General features: G+C 40.7%; 1 protein-coding gene and 1 long non-coding RNA gene across 4 annotated transcripts in view; one reads left to right on the top strand and one right to left on the bottom strand.

The window, feature by feature from the left end:
* Positions 1-4,578: 4,578 nt before the first annotated feature.
* LOC117063993 lies at positions 4,579-13,310 on the bottom strand. Of its 2 annotated transcripts, XR_004429207.1 has the most exons (4): positions 13,116-13,310; positions 11,702-11,767; positions 8,850-8,985; positions 4,579-5,450 (listed from the first exon to the last, which is right to left on the bottom strand). It is a non-coding gene; the product is annotated as an uncharacterized LOC117063993 (long non-coding RNA). The 2 variants fall into 2 exon arrangements; XR_004429206.1 differs by lacking the exon at positions 4,579-5,450 and having other exon boundaries at positions 5,810-8,985.
* MAPRE2 (microtubule associated protein RP/EB family member 2) overlaps positions 13,121-19,033 on the top strand; it is a 170,161-nt gene continuing 164,248 nt past the window's right edge. Inside the window, exon 1 of one of the 2 annotated variants that reach the window (XM_033177994.1) lies at positions 13,121-13,409. Coding sequence is in view for 1 of the 2 variants with exons in the window: in XM_033177993.1 (XP_033033884.1) it covers positions 14,840-14,863 (24 nt within the window). In the remaining variant the exon portion in view is untranslated. Of the gene's footprint in view, positions 13,410-14,572; positions 14,864-19,033 lie in introns of those variants that run through there. The other variant, XM_033177993.1, reaches the window with a different exon arrangement.

The raw sequence follows: 19,033 nt of genomic DNA, 5'->3' as shown, positions 1-19,033 counted from the left end.
TGTTCCAGGTTTCCCATCTGCACCCCCTAGACTACAATGGAGACAGAATTTCTATCCTAGCATTCTAAGTAAAATATCTTTTTTTTTTTTTTGAAACGAAGTCACGCTCTTGTCCCTTGGCTGGAATGCAATGGTGCAATCTTGGCTCACTGCAACCTCCGCCTCCCCAGTTCAAGTGATTCTCCTGCCTCAGCCTTCTGAGTAGCTGGGATGACAGGCACCTGCCACCACACCGGCTAATTTTTGTATTTTTAGTAGCGACAGGGTCTCAAACTCCTGACCTCAGGTGATTCACCTGCCTTGGCCTCCCAAAGTGTTGGGATTACAGGCGTGAGCCACTGCACCCAGCCTCTAAGTAAAAATTCTAATATTCATCTGCTAAGGTCATCTAAGTCATCTCAGTTCACCTGATTTGTAACTGTTGCTAGGAAAGTGAAAATGTACATGAAGTGTATATGAACTGAACAGGGAAAACTGAAAAGTGTTATTACTAAAAAAAAAAAAAGAATGTAAAAATGAATGCTTGGAAAGTGTGATGGTTAATTTTACTAGTTCACTCGGCTAGGCAATAGTGCCGTTGTTTCGCTTCGGCACCACAGGCCACACACACACACACAAGTATATATACAAACAGAGAGATTGATTGATTTTTGACACACAAAAGCCAATAAAAATGTCCATTAAAACTTTGGGAGGCCGAGGCAGGTGGATCACCTGAGGTCAGAAGTTCGAGACCAGCCTGGCCAACATGGCAAAACCCCGTCTCTACAAAAACACAGAAATTAGCTGGGCATGAGGGTGCGTGTCTGTAGTCCCAGGTACTCGGGAGGCTGAGGCAGGAGAATCGCTTGAACCCAGAAGGTGGGGGTTGTGGTAAGCCGAGATCGTGAGATCGCAACACTACCCTCCAGCCTGGGAGACGGAGTGAGATTCTGTTAAAAAAAAAAAAAAAAGGTCTATTAAAAATGGAAAAGTATAAAAGAAAAAATAGAAATCCCCTATAATCGGGAATATCACCATTTTAAAATGTTTTCTTCAACTTTATCTATTTACTTACTTTTCTATGCATGAAAACATATGGGAACTTACTTTACTCAAATGACATCATACTGCATATATCAGATTCAAAACCTTGGAATCTTGTTTTTCTCCCATAATATATTAAAGTGATCATTTTTCCATGCCCCTAAATATCTTTAACCTAAATACCTAAATATATTTAACTGCTGATTTTTTTCAGCAGTTACCAAATAATCTATCACATAACTGAACTATAATCTGTTTAACTAGTTGACTATTTCCGGGCTTTTTGATGATTTGTTTTTCTTCTTTAAATACACAGTGCTCTCTCCTGATTTGAAAAAGCCAGTTAGACACTGTTTCTGGAATCTGAGGTCTCTAGAGGTCAGGATCAAAAGTGTTGCACTTGGTTCCACTTCATGCAAGCTAGAGCTCATTATGAATAAAAGAGCATGTTGCTAACCTGGCCTTTAGCCAGAGTCTGACCTGGCATGAAAACATATAGCTGTTCTGGAGATGATCACAAAGATCTGCAACCATCATAAAGGTTTCTGTGGCAGTGGTGTGGACTCCTGATCCCTGCTCCTGTGTCATCATTGCTATTATAAACATGCATTTGTATTAAACTAACATCGTGTTTGTGACTTGTCTAAAATGTGTCTAATCTTATAAGATTCTTGTAAGAAAGAAAATCAACAAATAAAGGAGAGGAGGAGTATGAATATACCTGTTTGGTATCTCAGTAAGAATATATTTTGTATTCTATATTTATTCACACTCCCAGTTATGAGACAAAACTAAATGTGTGCTTGTGAGTGAAGAGAATGGATGTTCTTGGAGAACAAAGAAACACATGGTAGCATGTGAGTGTTTCTCCAAAGCACAGTTGACTTGGGAGTTTCAGGGCCCAACTCTCCCATCACTGCAGATTTGTTTCTCTATCCATTATCCTCATTTACAGAAGTCCTGATCTATATCCCCAGAGCCAACATACAGCTCACAGCAGCTAGATTTCCCTGAGACAATTCAGTGGCTTTTTTCCCAATTGCTCTTCCCAGAATTTAGATGGGAGAAAAACATTTTGTGAAATGTTAATACTCTAATGGCAAGAATTAATTTGTGGATGTGGTTAAATGCTATCTTAGCAATGCCTTGAAATGTAGCATATGATTAGCACTTCACTGGTACAGACAGTCATTGTCTTTAAGAAATTCATTTTAAGGTCTCTTGTTCTATTATTGTTATATACTATATTTTATGCCTTCCTTTTAAATTTCATTTGCCATATTCTAAAGAAAACTATTTCTTACGAATGCTGCATTTTATTTTTCAGACTAATCTTAACTTTCCTACCTCTTGTTTGGAGATTCATATAAGATGTTTATTGTCTTCAGGATGTCTGTTAGCTAAAAGAAGATAAAAAGGACATTTTCTCCTACATGCTGAATGACTGAAACTTGTATATGTGAAAGTTACTATCTTACAATAAATTTATATTACACTGTGTTTTTAAAAAACGGAATCACTCCAGCCTAGCCAATATGGTGAAACCCTGTGTCTACTAAAAATACAAAAATTAGCTAGTCGTGGTAGCATGTGCCTGTACTCCCAGCTACTCAGGAGGCTGAGGCAGGAGAATCGCTTGAACCCAGGAGGCGGGGCTGTAGTGAGCCAAGATTGTACCACTGCACTCCAGCCTGGGCGACAGAGTGAGACTCCGTCTCAAAAAAAAAAAAAAAATTGGAGTCACTAAATTACAGAGAAAAAATACAATGTGGTAAAGAAGATTTGGATTAAAATGACAGGAAAATAATTCAAATCAGGATATAGTTATGAATCTATTCTGTTCTTTTATTTATTTATGTATTCATTTGTTCATTCAAAAGTATTTATTTATCATCTGTCATATCTCAGACACAGTTCTATGCCCTGCAGACAGACCAGTAAACTAAAAGACAAGAATTCTTGTCCTCTTGGGCCCCATATTCTAGTGGAGAAAGAGACATTCCTACACTAAGATAAATTCCAATTTTATAAGGAAATCACAGCATAAGTGCTGGAAATATTAAATAATAAAATGCCACAAAACATAAGAAAATTCAAAATTTAAATAAATATATTTTTGGCATAAAACCATATTTATGAGATAAATATTACAAATAAAATTGTATGAAGCCTGAAATTTTACTGGTAAATTATCTGCAAGTGCTTAATAAGTATAAGATAGGGGAAAAACAAACACTGTTTCTTCTCTTACAAAGTTGACACTCTCACACTTTTGGTTACCAAAATGTTGGGGAGTGGGCTTCTCCACACACCAAGCAATTCTCCAACAGACACCAACTGGACATCCGACAATTTAACTCAATTCTCACACTACCTACCCAGAAATAGCATCAGATCCCACAGGTTAAGGGCTCACTTCGACAAAACTACCCCCAACTGGAAATGCCAATCACAAATCTAGGCCTCCACAATTTCTGAACAACCATCTATAAACTGGGAGTTCCCACAACACCCTCCTTGAGTTTGATTAATTTGGTAGAATGGTTCATAGAACTCAAGGAAACAGATTACTTCCATTTACCAGTTTATTACAAAGTATATTAGAAAGGATACAGATGGACAGCAAGATGAAAGCGATGCATAGGGCAAGGTACATGGGAGGGGCGCAGAGCTCCCACGCCCTCTCTGAATAAGCTATCCTCCCAGTACCTCCACGTGTTCAGCAGCCCGGAGTTCTCTGAACCATGCAGTTCAGGGATTTTTATGGAGGCTTCGTCACATAGGCATGACCAATTATTACCTCAATCTCCAGCCCCTCTCTCTTTCCTGGAGCATGAGGGGAGAGCTGAAAGTTCCAAGCTTCTAATCATAGCTTGGTCTTTCTGGTGACTAGCCTCCATCTAGGAGCCCACATTAGAACAAGTTGCCTCATTAGAACAAAAAATGTTCCTACCTCCCAGGAAACTCCAAGGGATTAGGACCTCTGTGTCAGGAGCCAGGGCCAAAGACCAAATATCAGCACAAAAGATGCACCTAGCACCACTATCGCTCAGGAAATTAAAAGGGTTTGAGGAATTCTGTGCCAGGAACCAAGGCACAGACCACATATGTATTTCTTATTATATCACAATATGACAGTAAGAAATGTGTAGAAATGGCATGGCTTGAAAGGCATTGTCATAACTCAGCAAGAACATGCTTTGACAGGTTGTTCAATAACAATACAGAGAGGATGGAGTTAAAGAGGAATCGTGCTTTGGTTTTACAATGCTCATGGTTCCGTAAGAAGGAAAGGCAGAGTTAGGCGCAGTGGCTCACGCCTGTAATCCCAGCACTTTTGGAGGCCAAGGCAGGTGGATCACTTGAGGTCAGGAGTTTGAAACCAGCCTGGCCAACATAGGGAAACCGCATCTCTACTAAAAATAGAAAAATTAGCTGGGTGTGGTGGCGTGTGACTGTAATCCCATCTACTTGGGAGGTTGAGGCAGAAGAATCATTTGAACCTGGGAGGTGGAGGTTACAGTAAGTCAACATTGTGCCACTGTACTCCAGCCTGGGTGACAGACTGAGACTCTGTCTCAAGAAAAAAGAAGGAAAGGCAGGATCAGAAAAATCATTATTTCTGTAGCACAATGAAAGAAAATAAATGACCCATTTGCACAAGGTTTTAGGTGATGCAAGAAAGACAGACTATCTTACAATATACTGCAGTCTAGAGAACCCTTGAAGAATAACAAAATAGTAAACATGGAAAACCAGAAAAGAATGATATACTTTTAAAGAGGTCATTAGAGTGTAAAACTAGCCTAAATGTCCACTTAAAATTCTAACATTGTCTGTTTGGTAATGATGTATTGCCATTACTATTATACAATGCAGTAGTTGATTCTTAATCATTTTCATTATAAATAATTATAAATGTTAAGCTGTTACATTAATTTGTCTTTAAAGGAAGGGCTATTTTTTAAGGTCAGCTGTTGTAGAAAGGGCTACAGATTGAGAAATTAAGGCTACTGCAAAATCCGTATCTTTAAGCCCTCCTGAGCTTAAGATTTTTATTTAAACCACCCATTAGACATCTTTCCAGAATCCCTTAAGGACCTGTGACTTGACATGTCCTAAAGTGAACTCAGTATCATGCTTGATATCCCATTTCATCATCTCTAGTAACAGTTCTATCTACTTAGACTGGCTAGCTACAAACCTGGGAATAACTTCTCTCTCTCTCTCTTTCTCTCACACACACATATACACACACTCCTACTGAAGACATGTTTGGTGATCTCTCCTCTCTATCATCATTATCACTGTTTTAGGCCAGGTCCTCATCAGTTTTCATCTGGAACACAATACTTGCCCTCTGGCTGATCTTCTGGACTCCAGTCTCTCATCATTTGTTTCATCCTGTGGCTGAAGTCATCTTCCTAAAAACAAACCAGATCATAGACACCATTTCTCTAATACCTTTTTAGGTTTTCCTTCTGCCCGTGCACTCCTATAAGTAAAATATTTATCTCAAATACACATATCCATTTGTAAATAGCATATATTATACAAGTACTGCATTAACATATCATATACATAAGAAAACATAAAAATTGAAAAATTAAAGGATGAGATACAGATGAAATAACCTCTATTTTATATGTCATTTATTTATTATTTTTGTTTTTTGCTTTTTTTTAAAAAAAATAATGTCATGCTCTGTTGTCCAGACTGGAGTGCAGTGGTGTGATCATAGCTCACTGCAGCTTCTAACTTCTGGGTTTAAGCAATCCTCCTGTCTCAGCCTCCCTAATAGCTGGGCCGACAGGTGCATGCCACCATACCTAGCTAATTAATTTATTCCATTTATCACTGGTATATAAAAATATTCTGCCATTACTAAAATGTTGTTTAGTGAGAGTAATATGGTTGAATATTCTTCACATTTGTTGGAAATTTTTATTGTTATAAGGCAACTTACAAATATGAGTACAGCTTACTTATATTTAGTTTTTCTGGCTATCAGAGCTGCAGAATACACCTCACACAGAACCACATATACAAACAGAGGAAGCATTCATTGGATGAGCTTATGAAATTATGATACTCATTTTTCAAAGACCATGCACCAGTTTTGCAAGGACTTTTCTTAAAATTTATTAACGTTTGAAATATTCATGTTATTTCAATCTTTTTAAGTCATTTGTCCATTCTGTGAGGCTTAGGTTAAGTCAACCCAGATAATATAATACATAAATCCACTTCACCAAGTACACATAAATTGCTGACAAATGGTAATTTGCTTTAAGAATGAACAAGGTTCTTAAGGACACCTCTCAGTGCCGTGGATCCCAACCTTCCCTCAGAATTCTTTGCACGTAGCAGTCCCTCTGTCAGTCTAATACACTGACCAAATGAGAGTACCAATGTCAATCCACGTTACTTATTAGTAAAGCATAAATCCTTTCTCACATTTTTGGATAGATAGCCAAGTTTTAATACTTTCTTCCCACACTCCAGTATATCACTCACTAAGCCCTTGAGTGGTTCTCACCCCACTTTGGAGACCGCTGGCCAACGTATTACAATCAAATATCTCAGCGGACATACAAAGACTTTCCCAGTCACCCCAAGCAATCTGTCCAATTCCTCAAAGCCTACTCATCAGCCACATTGAACATGTCATCATCCTCGAATCTGGTTATAGCTTTGTCTTTCACATTTTCTGTCTGGAATACTCTTATCCACACACGCCTTATCCAAAACCATCTTCACCTAGTACACTCTTCGTCATCCTTTGAGACATGCACAAATTAGTGCACTTTGATGTTCTTTCTGCCTGCCCAGTGTTCTGGGCACTCTGTTCACACCTTTTAATGCCCCTTGAACCACACTATGGACACATCTGTCTTTCCCTATGTGGGAAGCCCCTTGGAGCCAAAGACCATTTGGGTAGTCACAGAGCCTAACACAGAGACTTCCTAATAGAAAGCACCACAAAAAATGTCTTCCGGATATTACAACTTAGAAAGATTGAAGCAATTTTAAATATTAAAAGCCAAAGAACAGCAAATATTTGTTGAAGAATTGAAGACCAAGAGAAAAAAGCTTCTGAGGAGAGTCAAGGAATCAATTCCCTGTTATTCTTACCCTGTCAGACCAATTCATAGATGGGATATAAGGGAGCTGCAAAGAAGATGCAACTGGTAAGGTTAGGTTTAATTAATCAAGAATAGCTTTTGATTCAAGAAAAACTGGCTACATCGTCTTCCAGAAGATCCCATGATGAGATGATGGTGACTCCAGTGATCCCTAGAAAGCATTCGGGCATTGTACTCCATAGAGCTGCAACAGAAAACTAGAAATTCCATCTCTCAGCCTCAGAGGCTGAGGGGGACTGAGAAGACAACTTTACCGTCTAAGAGATAATTACTAATTAATAAATTAATTAAACATATTGCCTTCAAAATGTATAGAACTGATTACCTTCAGCTACACCTGTTCCAAGCAGCATATTAAAAAAATTCAACTTATTTCTTTGCATGTGAGTTTATTTTCAGTGTGACATAAAATCATAAACATTTCTATCACATAGTGGCTTTGTATAAGCAAAGGTAACAATTTTTCTCCTTTTGATGTACATTAAACATAGCTTATAATATACACCCAAATATATATCATACAATAATTTTGTTTTTCCATTCTATGTTAGCTTATGCAGGCAGCAGTTTCTGCCACTGGTCATAGTTAGAAATTAGGACATGGATGAGTCATTTAAGCTTTCTCCCGAACTTCACTTATAAAATGATGACACTTTTTAGCTAACTCACAAATACTCCTAAGAGCCCACAGAGTTCTTTGAAGGTAGTATTATTTTTTATTGCAGCACTTACTCCATGAATAAACGCTAGAGTCATCATAAAGCAGTGATCCCTGCAAGCTGTCATTTCATGCCACCTTTGCTACTCATCTTAATAAACACTATCATATCTTGGTAATGAACACTTCCATCTCAGTTTCACAGGGTATTGCCGATATATTTATAAGTAGTTCACTGTAGCATATTTCTTGATTTATATTTAAAGCAACTTACAACTTAGCAAGGACTCAGAGGCAAAAATGAATTATATAAAATTAAAATAATTTTAGTAAACACCTTAAAACATTAATTGATAAACTCTGCCTCTCCTTAGTCCCTTGTGCTAGATATCTTTGGAAATGTGTGATTGAAACTCCCAGAATATCAGCTTTGGAAAGATTCTCATATTATATAAAAATATTTAATTGGTAGCAGTCTTATAAAGAAGTAAATGTTTTAAAAGGAGAGTAGATGTCACTGATGGATGTGGGCAAAGACAACATAAAATTGTTGAGATCAAGAACATTATTCAGTGCCCAGAAACACATTACAATATCTTATATCTGCATAGCACTTTAGAGTTTACAGCATCCATCAGTCCTTTATCTCTTTTAAGCACATGAAGCGCAGGGAGATACAGGAAGGAAGTTTAGTTGACATAATCTCTGCCCTTTGGAGAAAGAAACCCAAAACTTATTGAAAACCATGACTTTATTTTTCTCACATTGATATTCATGTTTTTTCCCTTTATTTATGAACTGAATTTTATTTACAAAGCTTTATTTCAACATTCCCATGAACATGACAAGAAAATTATTTGGCAACGCATAATCAGATAATCATGGGAAAAACATAGGACAATTTGACACCACTAAAATATTTCATTCTTTATACACATACCTTCGCTCCTCAAGGAGAGAATGACCAACAATGCCATCAAAATTAGCAAATTTATTTGTGTTAATGTAACCTTACTTACCTAATGGTTGGTGTGTTCCCTAGGGTATCATCAAGATAGATGATCTTCGCCGATCGCCATGTCACAGAAGAGTTTGGATGATAAAACTCCACTCTTACCTGGAGTAGACTAACCTTGGCTAAATCATAAGATAACCCTGACAGGCAGAGAGAGAGAATTTGTCACCTTTAAGTGTTTTTCTACACGATATTTTATAATGATAAAAACAACATTAATGATTCCCAAAGACTTTACAAATAACTCAGTACCTTCCTTGAACTGGTAACCTATTGCTTATCCCCTGCTATAGCTAGACTATTTAAGTCTAACTTTATCCCCAACCCTCCTAGGTGAAATGGATCCCTGTGGCAGCCATTACTCACAATCACCAAGATTCCTACTTTCTAGGAATCTTGGTGATTCCTAGAAACGTAAACATAGCCCTTAAAGTTAGGCAATGACCATGTAACTTTCCTTGACCAGAGAAATGTGAGAAGTGACCTGTATCACTTCTGGGTGAAAGCACTTGAGGTTTGGTGCGTAGTTCTCTGCATCCTTCCTCTACCATGATGCTTGGGGAAATTCACAGGAATGAAGCAGGCTAGAACAATGAGTCACTGGAAATTTTGCATGAGGAGGAAATTTACTTTTGTTGTATTAAGCCACTGAGATTTTGATGGCATTTGTTACAGCAGCATAATTTAGCCTACCCTAACTGATACAATCTCTCACTAGCTCGGTCACCATTTATGTAGCATCCCACAACTCCATATGTGACTGTTACAGCAGTAGCTGGTATATACATATACATGAGTTGACAGCAGTCACTGTTGAGAGCAATGTCTCAAAGAAATACCTGGGAACAGCAGGAAGGTAGTTGGGATAAATCACACTGGGTTCCACACCCTTGCCATGTCCCTGGATTAGCACTGAGGGCTCTCCAATGTAAATAATCATCTTAATTTATCATCAAGGAGGTATCAGTTTTATGGGAGGAGAAAGGGGTTTAATTTAGAACACACTAAAATCTAGTGGGCAGCCACATTGACCAATGGAATAGAATAGAGAACATAGAAATAAAGCAACAGATTTATAGCCAACTGCTCTTTGACAAAGCTGACAAGAACTTACACTGGGAAAGGACATCCTCTTAAATTAATGGTGCTGAGAAAATTGAATAGCCACATTCAGAAGAGTGAAACTGGACCCCCTATCTCTCAACATATACAAAAATCAACTAAAAATGGATTAAAAACTTAAAGGTAAGACCCCAAACTACAAAAATACTAGAAGAAAATTAGGAAAAACTCTCCTGGACATTGGTCTAGGTAAAGAATTTATAACTAAGATCTCAATAACACAGACAACAAAAACAAAAACAGACAAATGTAATTTAATTAAGCTAAAACAATTTCTGCACAGCAAAAGAAATAACAGAATGAAAAGACAACCTGTTGAATGAGAGAAAATATTTGCCAAATATTCATTTTACAGGGGACTAATATCTAGAATACATAAGGAACTCAAACAACTCAACTGGAAAAATAAAAAGCTAAACCCATCAAAAAGTGGGCAAAGGACATGAGTAGACCTTTTTCAAAAGAAGACTACAAATAGCCAACAGGTTTATGGAAAAAAATGTACAACATTATTAATAATCAAAGAAACTCAAATCAAAACCACAATGAGATATCATCTATCATACCCCAGTTAGAATGGCTATTATTAAAGAGACAAAAAAATAACAAATGTTGGCTGGGATGTGCAGAAGAGAACTCTTTAACACACTGTTAGTGGGAATATAAAGTTGTATAGCCACTATATAAAACAGTATGACAATTTCTCAAGAAAACTATAAATAGAATTACCATTTGATCCAGCAATCCTACTATTGGGCATCTACTCAAAGGAATATAAATCAATATGTCAAAGAGATACCTGAACTGCCATGTTTATTGCAGCACTATTCACAACTTCAAAGATATGGAATCAACATAAGTATCTATCAACAGATGAAAAGATAAAGAAAATGTAGTGTATACACAGAATGAAATATGATTCATCCATTAAAAATAATGAAATTGTGTTATTTGCAGCAACATGGATGAAACTGGAGATTATCATAAGTGAAATAAGCCAAGCACAAAATGATGTAGTATGTTCTCACATATTGTGGAAACTAAGAAATCTGAACACATGGAATTAGAGAGTGGAAATACAGACAAAGAAACTGAGTGAAAATATAGACAAAAGTGAGTGGAGTGAGGGGGAGGAGGATGAAGAGAAGTGAGTTAAAGTGTACAAAAATATAGTACGATAAAAAGAGGTAATTTAATGTGTGATAGAGAATAAGACGACTATACTTAAAAATATATATAGATACATATTATACTCAGGTGATAGACACCGTAAATACCCTGACTTGATCACTATGCATTATATACATGTGAAAATCTTTCAGGTACCCCATACATTTACACAAATAAAAATAGAGTTCAAGTGGGAAAATAAAGAAATTTTTAAAAGCCCATGGAAATGGAAATTCCTAGCAAGTAAGGGAAAGACAGAAATAAGGCTTGTAAATGGGTTAAGAATGTGGGTACAGATTCAGAAGTAATCCACACACACTTGAAAGATGAACTTAACACACACATAAAATTTCTAAGGAAAATGGCAGAGTGGGAAAAAAGACAAGAAATGAGTCTGAGGAAACACTATTGGAGGACAGAGGAGAAGCAGCAAGGAAGGAAGATATGAGAACTATGATGACAACAGCCATTCATTTTCAGAGCTAAGAATACCATATCTTCATTAATAAATTCATTTAAATTTAAATTTCAAGGTTTTTAATGAAGATAAAAAATGTACTAAACCTTAACAATCCATGTACTGTCTGATATTAAAATAGATTACCCATGTGACAGGCAGCTGGACATTATCTGTAATAGAAAGCAAAAGTGATTTTTAATTCAATGTCTCAGAACTAATTTATCATGATTTAGAGGAGAAGCAGAACTTTTTGAACACATATTATCTGTTCCACATTATAGTCATTTATTTATTCATCAAACATATCCTACACATCTGGCACATACTAGGCACTACAGGGCACAGTCCTCGTTCTTGGGCTGGCTACCTCACTCTCGTGCCCATTTCACACATTGCTTCCTCTGCAGCCATGCTGCACCTAGTGCCAGCTTTCGCCCTGCAAGGATGACCTCTACAGTGAATTAGCTAGCATTTTCTGAACCCTAGCTATGTGAGCCAGGTACTACACTAAGTGCCTTATATGGACTTTCTCACTTAATCTTCAAGACAACCCTATGAGGTGGAAATTAGTATCATCCCTATTTTACAGCATGTGAGGCTTAAATGTTAAGAAACTTGCCTAAGGTCATACAGCTTGCAGGTGGTGTAGTCAAGACTCAAAATAGACTGGCTAATGCCAAAGCGGTGATCAACACCTCTCTACTGAAAACGTGGTCCTCAAACTAGCAGCAATGCCATTACTTGGGAGTTTGCTAGAAATGTAGAATCTCAGGCCCAACTCCAGACACGCTCAAATTTGGCTTCAACAATATCCCCAGGTGATCCCTCTCAAAATTTGAGAAGCACTGTGCTAAATCACTCCACTACGAACACTTGGCTTTAATGAACGCTGGGGGAGATACAGACAATCTTTCCCCTTGAGTAGCAATTTGTAGGGCGCGGGAGGGAAGGTATATAATGTCTTTTCCAAGAGCTAACAGGATTCAGACAAATCCTTGCTGTTTCAAACACTAGAGATCACTGCGACCAGCACGGGTCCGGACCACTTCCAAAAGCAGCAGATCTTGAACTAGATCTTGAAGCCAGAACATTTTCTCATTTCATTAAAAATAGCTGCTGTTCCAAATGAACAAGCAGTAAACTTCTGGAGTTCGCTTCTCCAGCCTGCACTCCACTTTCCAAATAGAACCCAAATATCAACAGCATCAACAAGCAGATTTGAAACTCCAATAAAACATGCTATTATTAAATTGTTAGTTGCATTAGAATTGCCTAGTTTAATTACTAGTATTTATGACAAAACTAGTTTGCCCCTTATTATCAATCTTGCTCCAGGTAGAAGTACAAAACACTTGGTGTAAAAAGCAGATGCTCCCCGGTTGGTGTGCAAGCCCCCATTTGCAGGTACTTAATTCAGGGTGTGGCAGCGCCTTTTCAAACCCCCTCTGCAAACCGCGCTTCCTCCCTCTCGAGGCCTCCTCCCTCTCGAGTGGGGTCAAACTACTTAGTTTATTTTACCCGCTGGCACTTTCTTCCCTGTAACGAATTCATCCTGTCTTCCTTTGGCCTGAGACAGCGTCTTCAGGCGGGTCGGCTCGGACCTGCCCAGCTGGGCGCCCACCTGCACCCGCACCCGCACCCGCGGGAAGGGGCGGCGCTGACCCGGCTCTCTCGGGTAGACTCGCGGAGCGGCGGCGGCGGCAGACTGCGAGTCACGTGCGACAGAGGGGGAGGAGCGTGGCCGGCCGGGTGGGTGGAGAAAACAAAGCCCCCAGCTGTCAGCAGAGGAAGGAGGCGACAGCGCCGGAGCAGGTGAGTCAAGTGCATTTAAAGCGGTACCGCCCTGGCTCACCCCGACACCCCCTGCCCTGGAGCAGTCCCTCCCAGGCCAGGGGCTGGCCGCCCCTCCTCCTGCAGCTGAGGTCTGCAGCCCACGGGGCTCCGAGTAAGCGGAACAGGGGGTCCAGAGTCCAGCAAGAAGTTGTGCAGGGGTCGGCTAGGCGGTCCCCGGTGTGCACCCCGCCGTGCTCCGGCGTGTCGCATCTCTGGTTCGGGGCCCTAGCTCTGTGCACCCCAGAAAAGGGGAGGGAGGGAGTTGGGGCTGCCACGCTGGCAGAAGCGAAGTGGACTGGTTCTGAGGGGTGAGGCTGGGGCTGTCCAGGGTAGGAAGACGGCGTTGGTGAAGGAGGGGGCTGGTGATTGCGCGACCGCGGCGCAAGATCCTCCAGGCTCTAGCTGGGGAGCCGGGACTAAGAAAGCTGGGGGCGCTGGCAGGGGCTGCGCGCTTGGGGGCAGATCAGGAAGTGTAGCGCGCTGGCGCTCGCCCGCCTGGGAGCATCCCCCGGACCCCGGGCACTTCCCCTTCGGCAGCCACCACTCTCCCACTCCGACACCGGCCACCATCGGCGCTCCCGGGACTCGGGAGCTGGGTGGGCGCAAAAGGAAGCGGGTTGTTATTCTGCGCTCAAGCGGCTCTTCTGCAGGGAGCACGAGAGCGCAGGGCGAGGGCTACTCAGCGACTTCGCACTCCGCTTAGTGGGAAATTCTTCGGTCTACACTTAGAAGGGCTATGCCGAAGCCAGAAATCCCACAAAGAGCCGGGAGAGGGGTGGACGCGGAAAGCCGTCCCCTCTGAACCTGGGGTGCTCGATAAAGCTGACTTTCAGACCCCAAAAGGGCTAGTGGGTTTGGTCACTCCTCCAGTGACTTCGTCAATCCAGTGCCGAGGGCAGAGCCGTAACCTCGGAGAAGGGGCGCTGCAGCCATTTGATCAGGAGAAGCCTTTGTCTTAACCCCCAGGCCCCTCCTGCTAGTCCTCGCAGGGTCAGTAGTGCGGGGAGTAATTAATATTCCGAACATTAGCCGTTCCTTCACCTCCGCACCAGCCAACACTGCTGTCCCCTCCCTGAGTGTCTTCTCTATCACTTGCTCACATCTCCTTTTCCAAAAAAAGAACAAAAGGAAAATAGTGTAGACCCGCTAGGCAGGAAGAGGTCACTAAAAACTATCGTGCTGTCAATGTAGAATCAAGGGTTAAGCGCTCAAACCCGCGCCAGCGCGCACCGAAACGGAAGAACTTCCTTGATTAGCATAGTATCGACCTTGGGGCCGCGCTGCGAGGCGGAGGTTCGGTCCCAGCTGGGGTGAAGTGTGCAGACCGGTCGCAATTGTGGTCAGACGCAGCACCTACTTCTAATCTGAGGACCCGCAATTTACACCTTTGCTGAACAGGACACTGTGGAATGAAACAGAACAGAGATCAAAAGGTAATCGGAAGAACGGCAACATTTCCCCTGCTTCTCTTGAACGCTAAATTTGGCCAAATTTTTATCAAGCAAAAAGGAGTATGGTTCTTGGTTAGTCTGTGTCCCCTCTGGAAATGAAATACTCCCTTACTTTGCTTTCATTCTTTTCTGCCAAACTGATTAAAGACATCAGTTAGGGGTAAGATAAGAGGTCTGGGAGGTCACCGAGTGATTGTTAGATAAGCTTAACTGGTAAATTTTTCTTGCGTGGGTCTCTATCAAAGCACTGGTTCTAAACTTTTGCTGCATATGGAATCATCTGGGAAGCTTTGAAAACTCCTGATGTCCTGATCACATCCCAAACTATTTAAATCAGGTTGTTTGGGAGTGAGAAATAGGCATAGTATTTAAAAGCAAAAACAAACAACTCCAGGTGACTTCATTGTGCAGCCAAGTTGGGGAAACTCTATAGCAAAGGAAGAGTTCAGTGGCCAGCAGCAAGCAGCAGGCATTGCAAGACAAGATGCCACTTTAACTACTTGGGTGGGTGAGAGAAAAGACGCTGAAACTGGAGTGCCGATGACTAACACCCTGGGGTGGGGAGCTGTCATCTAGCAGCCTAGCTGGTGGTGACACCTACCACATCATTTTTCCCTTCCCTGGCTAGGGTCTGATTGGAAAGATCGAAGCTTACTTCAATGCCTGGTTTCTGCACTGTTGTTAAGGGAGACGGATAGAAACTTCCATTCCTGTGATGACTCATGTGTAGCAGGCAGTAGGGAAACCCAGCAGAAACATACTCCAGCAGCCTGGTGAGTCAGCAGGCTGCACAGCGATCCCAGTGAATAGGAAGTAATTACAGCGAGTAGTTTGTTGACAGGCACAAACTCCACTCCTTTGAAAGCGCATTTTAATATCTGATCAGGATCTACTTGCTTGCAGGAGCCACTCCCTTTGTAGTACCCCATTCTGCATGTTTCATATAATGCCCTTTTCTGTTAGAAGGGGAAATACAAAGCTAACTAGACATCCTGTAACTTCCTTGGTGGGAAGCATATAAAAAAAACTGTTGGGAAAGTGTAAACTGGTTTGGGTTATTTCAGTTATGTGAAGTAGGATGAATATGTAACACATAAATTTTGCATACAAAAAAGTCAAATATTACTTGATTATACATCCAGGAGTGGATTAAAGGATCTATTTAAATAGAAATGGTTACACTTAACATTTTACATAAAACCTCGTATTGGCTATTAACCAAAGGTTTCTTGCCTTTAAAAAAGTCATCCCAAAAGAATGACTCCAGGATAACCTGTTATTTCTGGTTCTTTGCATCTTTAAACAGGCTATGTTAGAGTCGTCAAAAAAAACAAACTTTCTTTTTCTTCTTTCGGTTTTAATACTGATAAATAAAAACAGTGAAGACACAATTTTTAATGTCCCTGTCACTCTCTGTACTGTTGTCTAAGTGCTTTCTTCCCCATCCTGAATTTCTTTTTTTTTTTTTGAGATGGAGTCTCACTCTGTTGCCCGGGCCGGCACAATTTTGGCTCACTGCAACCTCTGCCTCTGGGTTCAAGTGATTCTCCTGCCTCAGCCTCCTGAGTAGCTGGGATTACAGGCACACACCATCATGCCCAGCTAATTTTTATATTTTTATAGAGATGGGGTTTTGCCATGTTGGCCAAGCTGGTCTTGAACTCCTGACCTGAGGTGATCCACCTGCCTCGGCCTCCCAAAGTTCTGGGATTACAGGTGTGAGCCACCGCACCAGCCCTCAATTTCTTTAAGGAGGAAAAACGGTGTCTTGCACACAGCAAGCACTCAATATTGTTGGCTGTTGAACTTCATCTGAACCTCTCTTATAGCATCTATTGTAGCTTGCTTGGTATTCTATTTTCTCGTAGGGGCCTTAATGTTTGTAGCCCCCAAAGCAGGGGCACAGACTTTGTGAGTTACTGATACTGCTTGTTCGTACTGAAGAGTATCAAAAGATGGGGAGAACACTGAAAACCAAAGCGTCCTGAATACATTCAGTTTGTTGTTTTCCAAGACAGACATTCCAGATATATAAAAGCCGAAGTCCTGTTACAGTTCTTTCTTGTTATGATAGCTCATTTGTTCACTTACATTTTATACCCAACAATTTAGTATTTTGAGCATAACTAATAATTATTATCACATTTAACCACACTCTGATGGGCCAAAGAATCACTTCACAAAATTTCACTCTCTACTTATTATTGTGAAAAACCACATATGAATTTAATGAGCTAGGAGAGACATTATAGAATAGATTGACAGTTAAATAGCTTTTATTTTCACCTGTGTATTGCCCATTACAATAGCATAAGTACATTTAAATCACTAGCATATTAAAAGTAAGAAGTTGGATGTCTTTTGTGATAAGTACAACCAAACTAAATGTTTTTTTTTTTTTTTTTTTTTTTTTTGAGACGGAGTCTTGCTCTTTCGCCCGGCTGGAGTGCATGGCCGGATCTCAGCTCACTGCAAGCTCCGCCTCCCGGTTTTTTACGCATTCTCCTGCCTCAGCCTCCGAGTAGCTGACTACAGGCGCCCGCCACGTCGCCCGGCTAGTTTTTTGTATTTTAGTAGAGACGGGGTTTCACCCTGTTAGCAGGATGGCTCGATCTCCTGACCTCGTGATCCGCCATCTGCTCCAAAGCTGGGATTACAGCTTGAGCCACCGTGCCCGGCCAAAACTAAATGTTAATAAGAATTTCCAAAGGCCAAAATGATATAAGTTCATTCATTCTCACTTCTGTGTAGCTTAGAAAAAGAACTGGAGAGGCACTTCTGAAATGTCAACACCTTTTTGGGAGGCATAAGAGATAAAGTAATTTAGAAAAATAGAACTAACTTTAGGAGGCCAAGGTGGGTGGATCACCTGAGGTCAGGAGTTCAAGACCAACCTGGCCAAACATGGTGAAATCCCATCTGTACTAAAAAATATGAAAATTAGCTAGGCATGGTGGCACGCTCCTGTAGTCCCAGCTACTCGGGAGGCTGAGATGAGAGGATCACTTGAACCTGGGGAGGCAGCAGAAGTTGCAGTAATCCAAGATTGCACCACTGCACTCCAGCCTGGGGGACAGGGAGAGGCCATCCAAAAAAAAAGACTAATCAGATTACTTCATATTAGTGAGAAACTGTTTCTCAGAGTATGATATATACCTAGCTCTGTAATATTTACAAGTAGGCTAAAAGGGGTAGAGTAGGAGAAAGTGTGTCATCTCAATTTTATAAGCTCTAAAGTGTTTGAAAACAGACGAGAACCACCCAGTCTTATTACTTTAAATTTATACAGCCCTCTGGTCTTATTAACATATCAGAGCTTAAACATAATTGGGTAAATGGTATTCCCAGGTGCCAAATTACGCAAGTGAATCTAACAAGTTAGGTGATCCTGGCAATGCCAAGGCACTGACTCCTGGATTATTGACTCCTTTTCCAGTGTTCATTGCATCATATAGGTTTTGATGCAGTCTTGCCTGGAGGCTTTGGCTACACAAGACTGGTTTGAATTAACTCCTTCCTCAAAAAGTAGAAACTATTCACATACATCATTCTCTCAGCGACTTTATTCTTTCTTTTCTTTTCTTTTTTTTTTTTTTTGAGACGGAGTCTTGCTCTGTTGCCCAGCCTGGAGTGCAGTGGCGCCATCTCAGCTCACTGCAAGCTCCACCTCCCGGGTTCACTCCATTCTCCTGCCTCAGCTTCCCGAGTAGCTGGGACTACAAGCGCCTGCCACCACACCTGGCTAATTTTTTGTATTTTTAGTGAAACGGGGTTTTACTGTGTTAGCCAGGATGGTCTCGATCTCCTGACCTCGCGATCCGCCTGTCTCGGCCTCCCAAAGTGCTGGGATTACAGGCGTGAGCCTCCACGCCCAGCCAACTTTATTCTTAAGTAATTAACCTTTGGAATTAACCAACCCCAAACATTTTGAGCCATCTTTAGCTTTTTATCTAGGCAACCATAATAATAAGTTCTTCAAATTTTTTTCCAAGTCATAGAAGCGTAAACTTTACTAGAGACCCTTACAGATTAGTTCCACCACCCATAGAAATCTTAAATGCCTGGTGCTTCTTCACTAAGGAGTCCTCCAATTTATGCTTGACTGTCTCCCTCAAAGCACATTCCCATCTCTTCTTGCAACATTCACCTATT

The sequence above is a fragment of the Trachypithecus francoisi genome, unplaced genomic scaffold (assembly GCF_009764315.1).
Source record: "Trachypithecus francoisi isolate TF-2019V2 unplaced genomic scaffold, Tfra_2.0 Lachesis_group19, whole genome shotgun sequence".
NCBI lineage: Eukaryota > Metazoa > Chordata > Mammalia > Primates > Cercopithecidae > Trachypithecus > Trachypithecus francoisi.
This window is presented reverse-complemented; position numbering and strand designations above follow the sequence as displayed.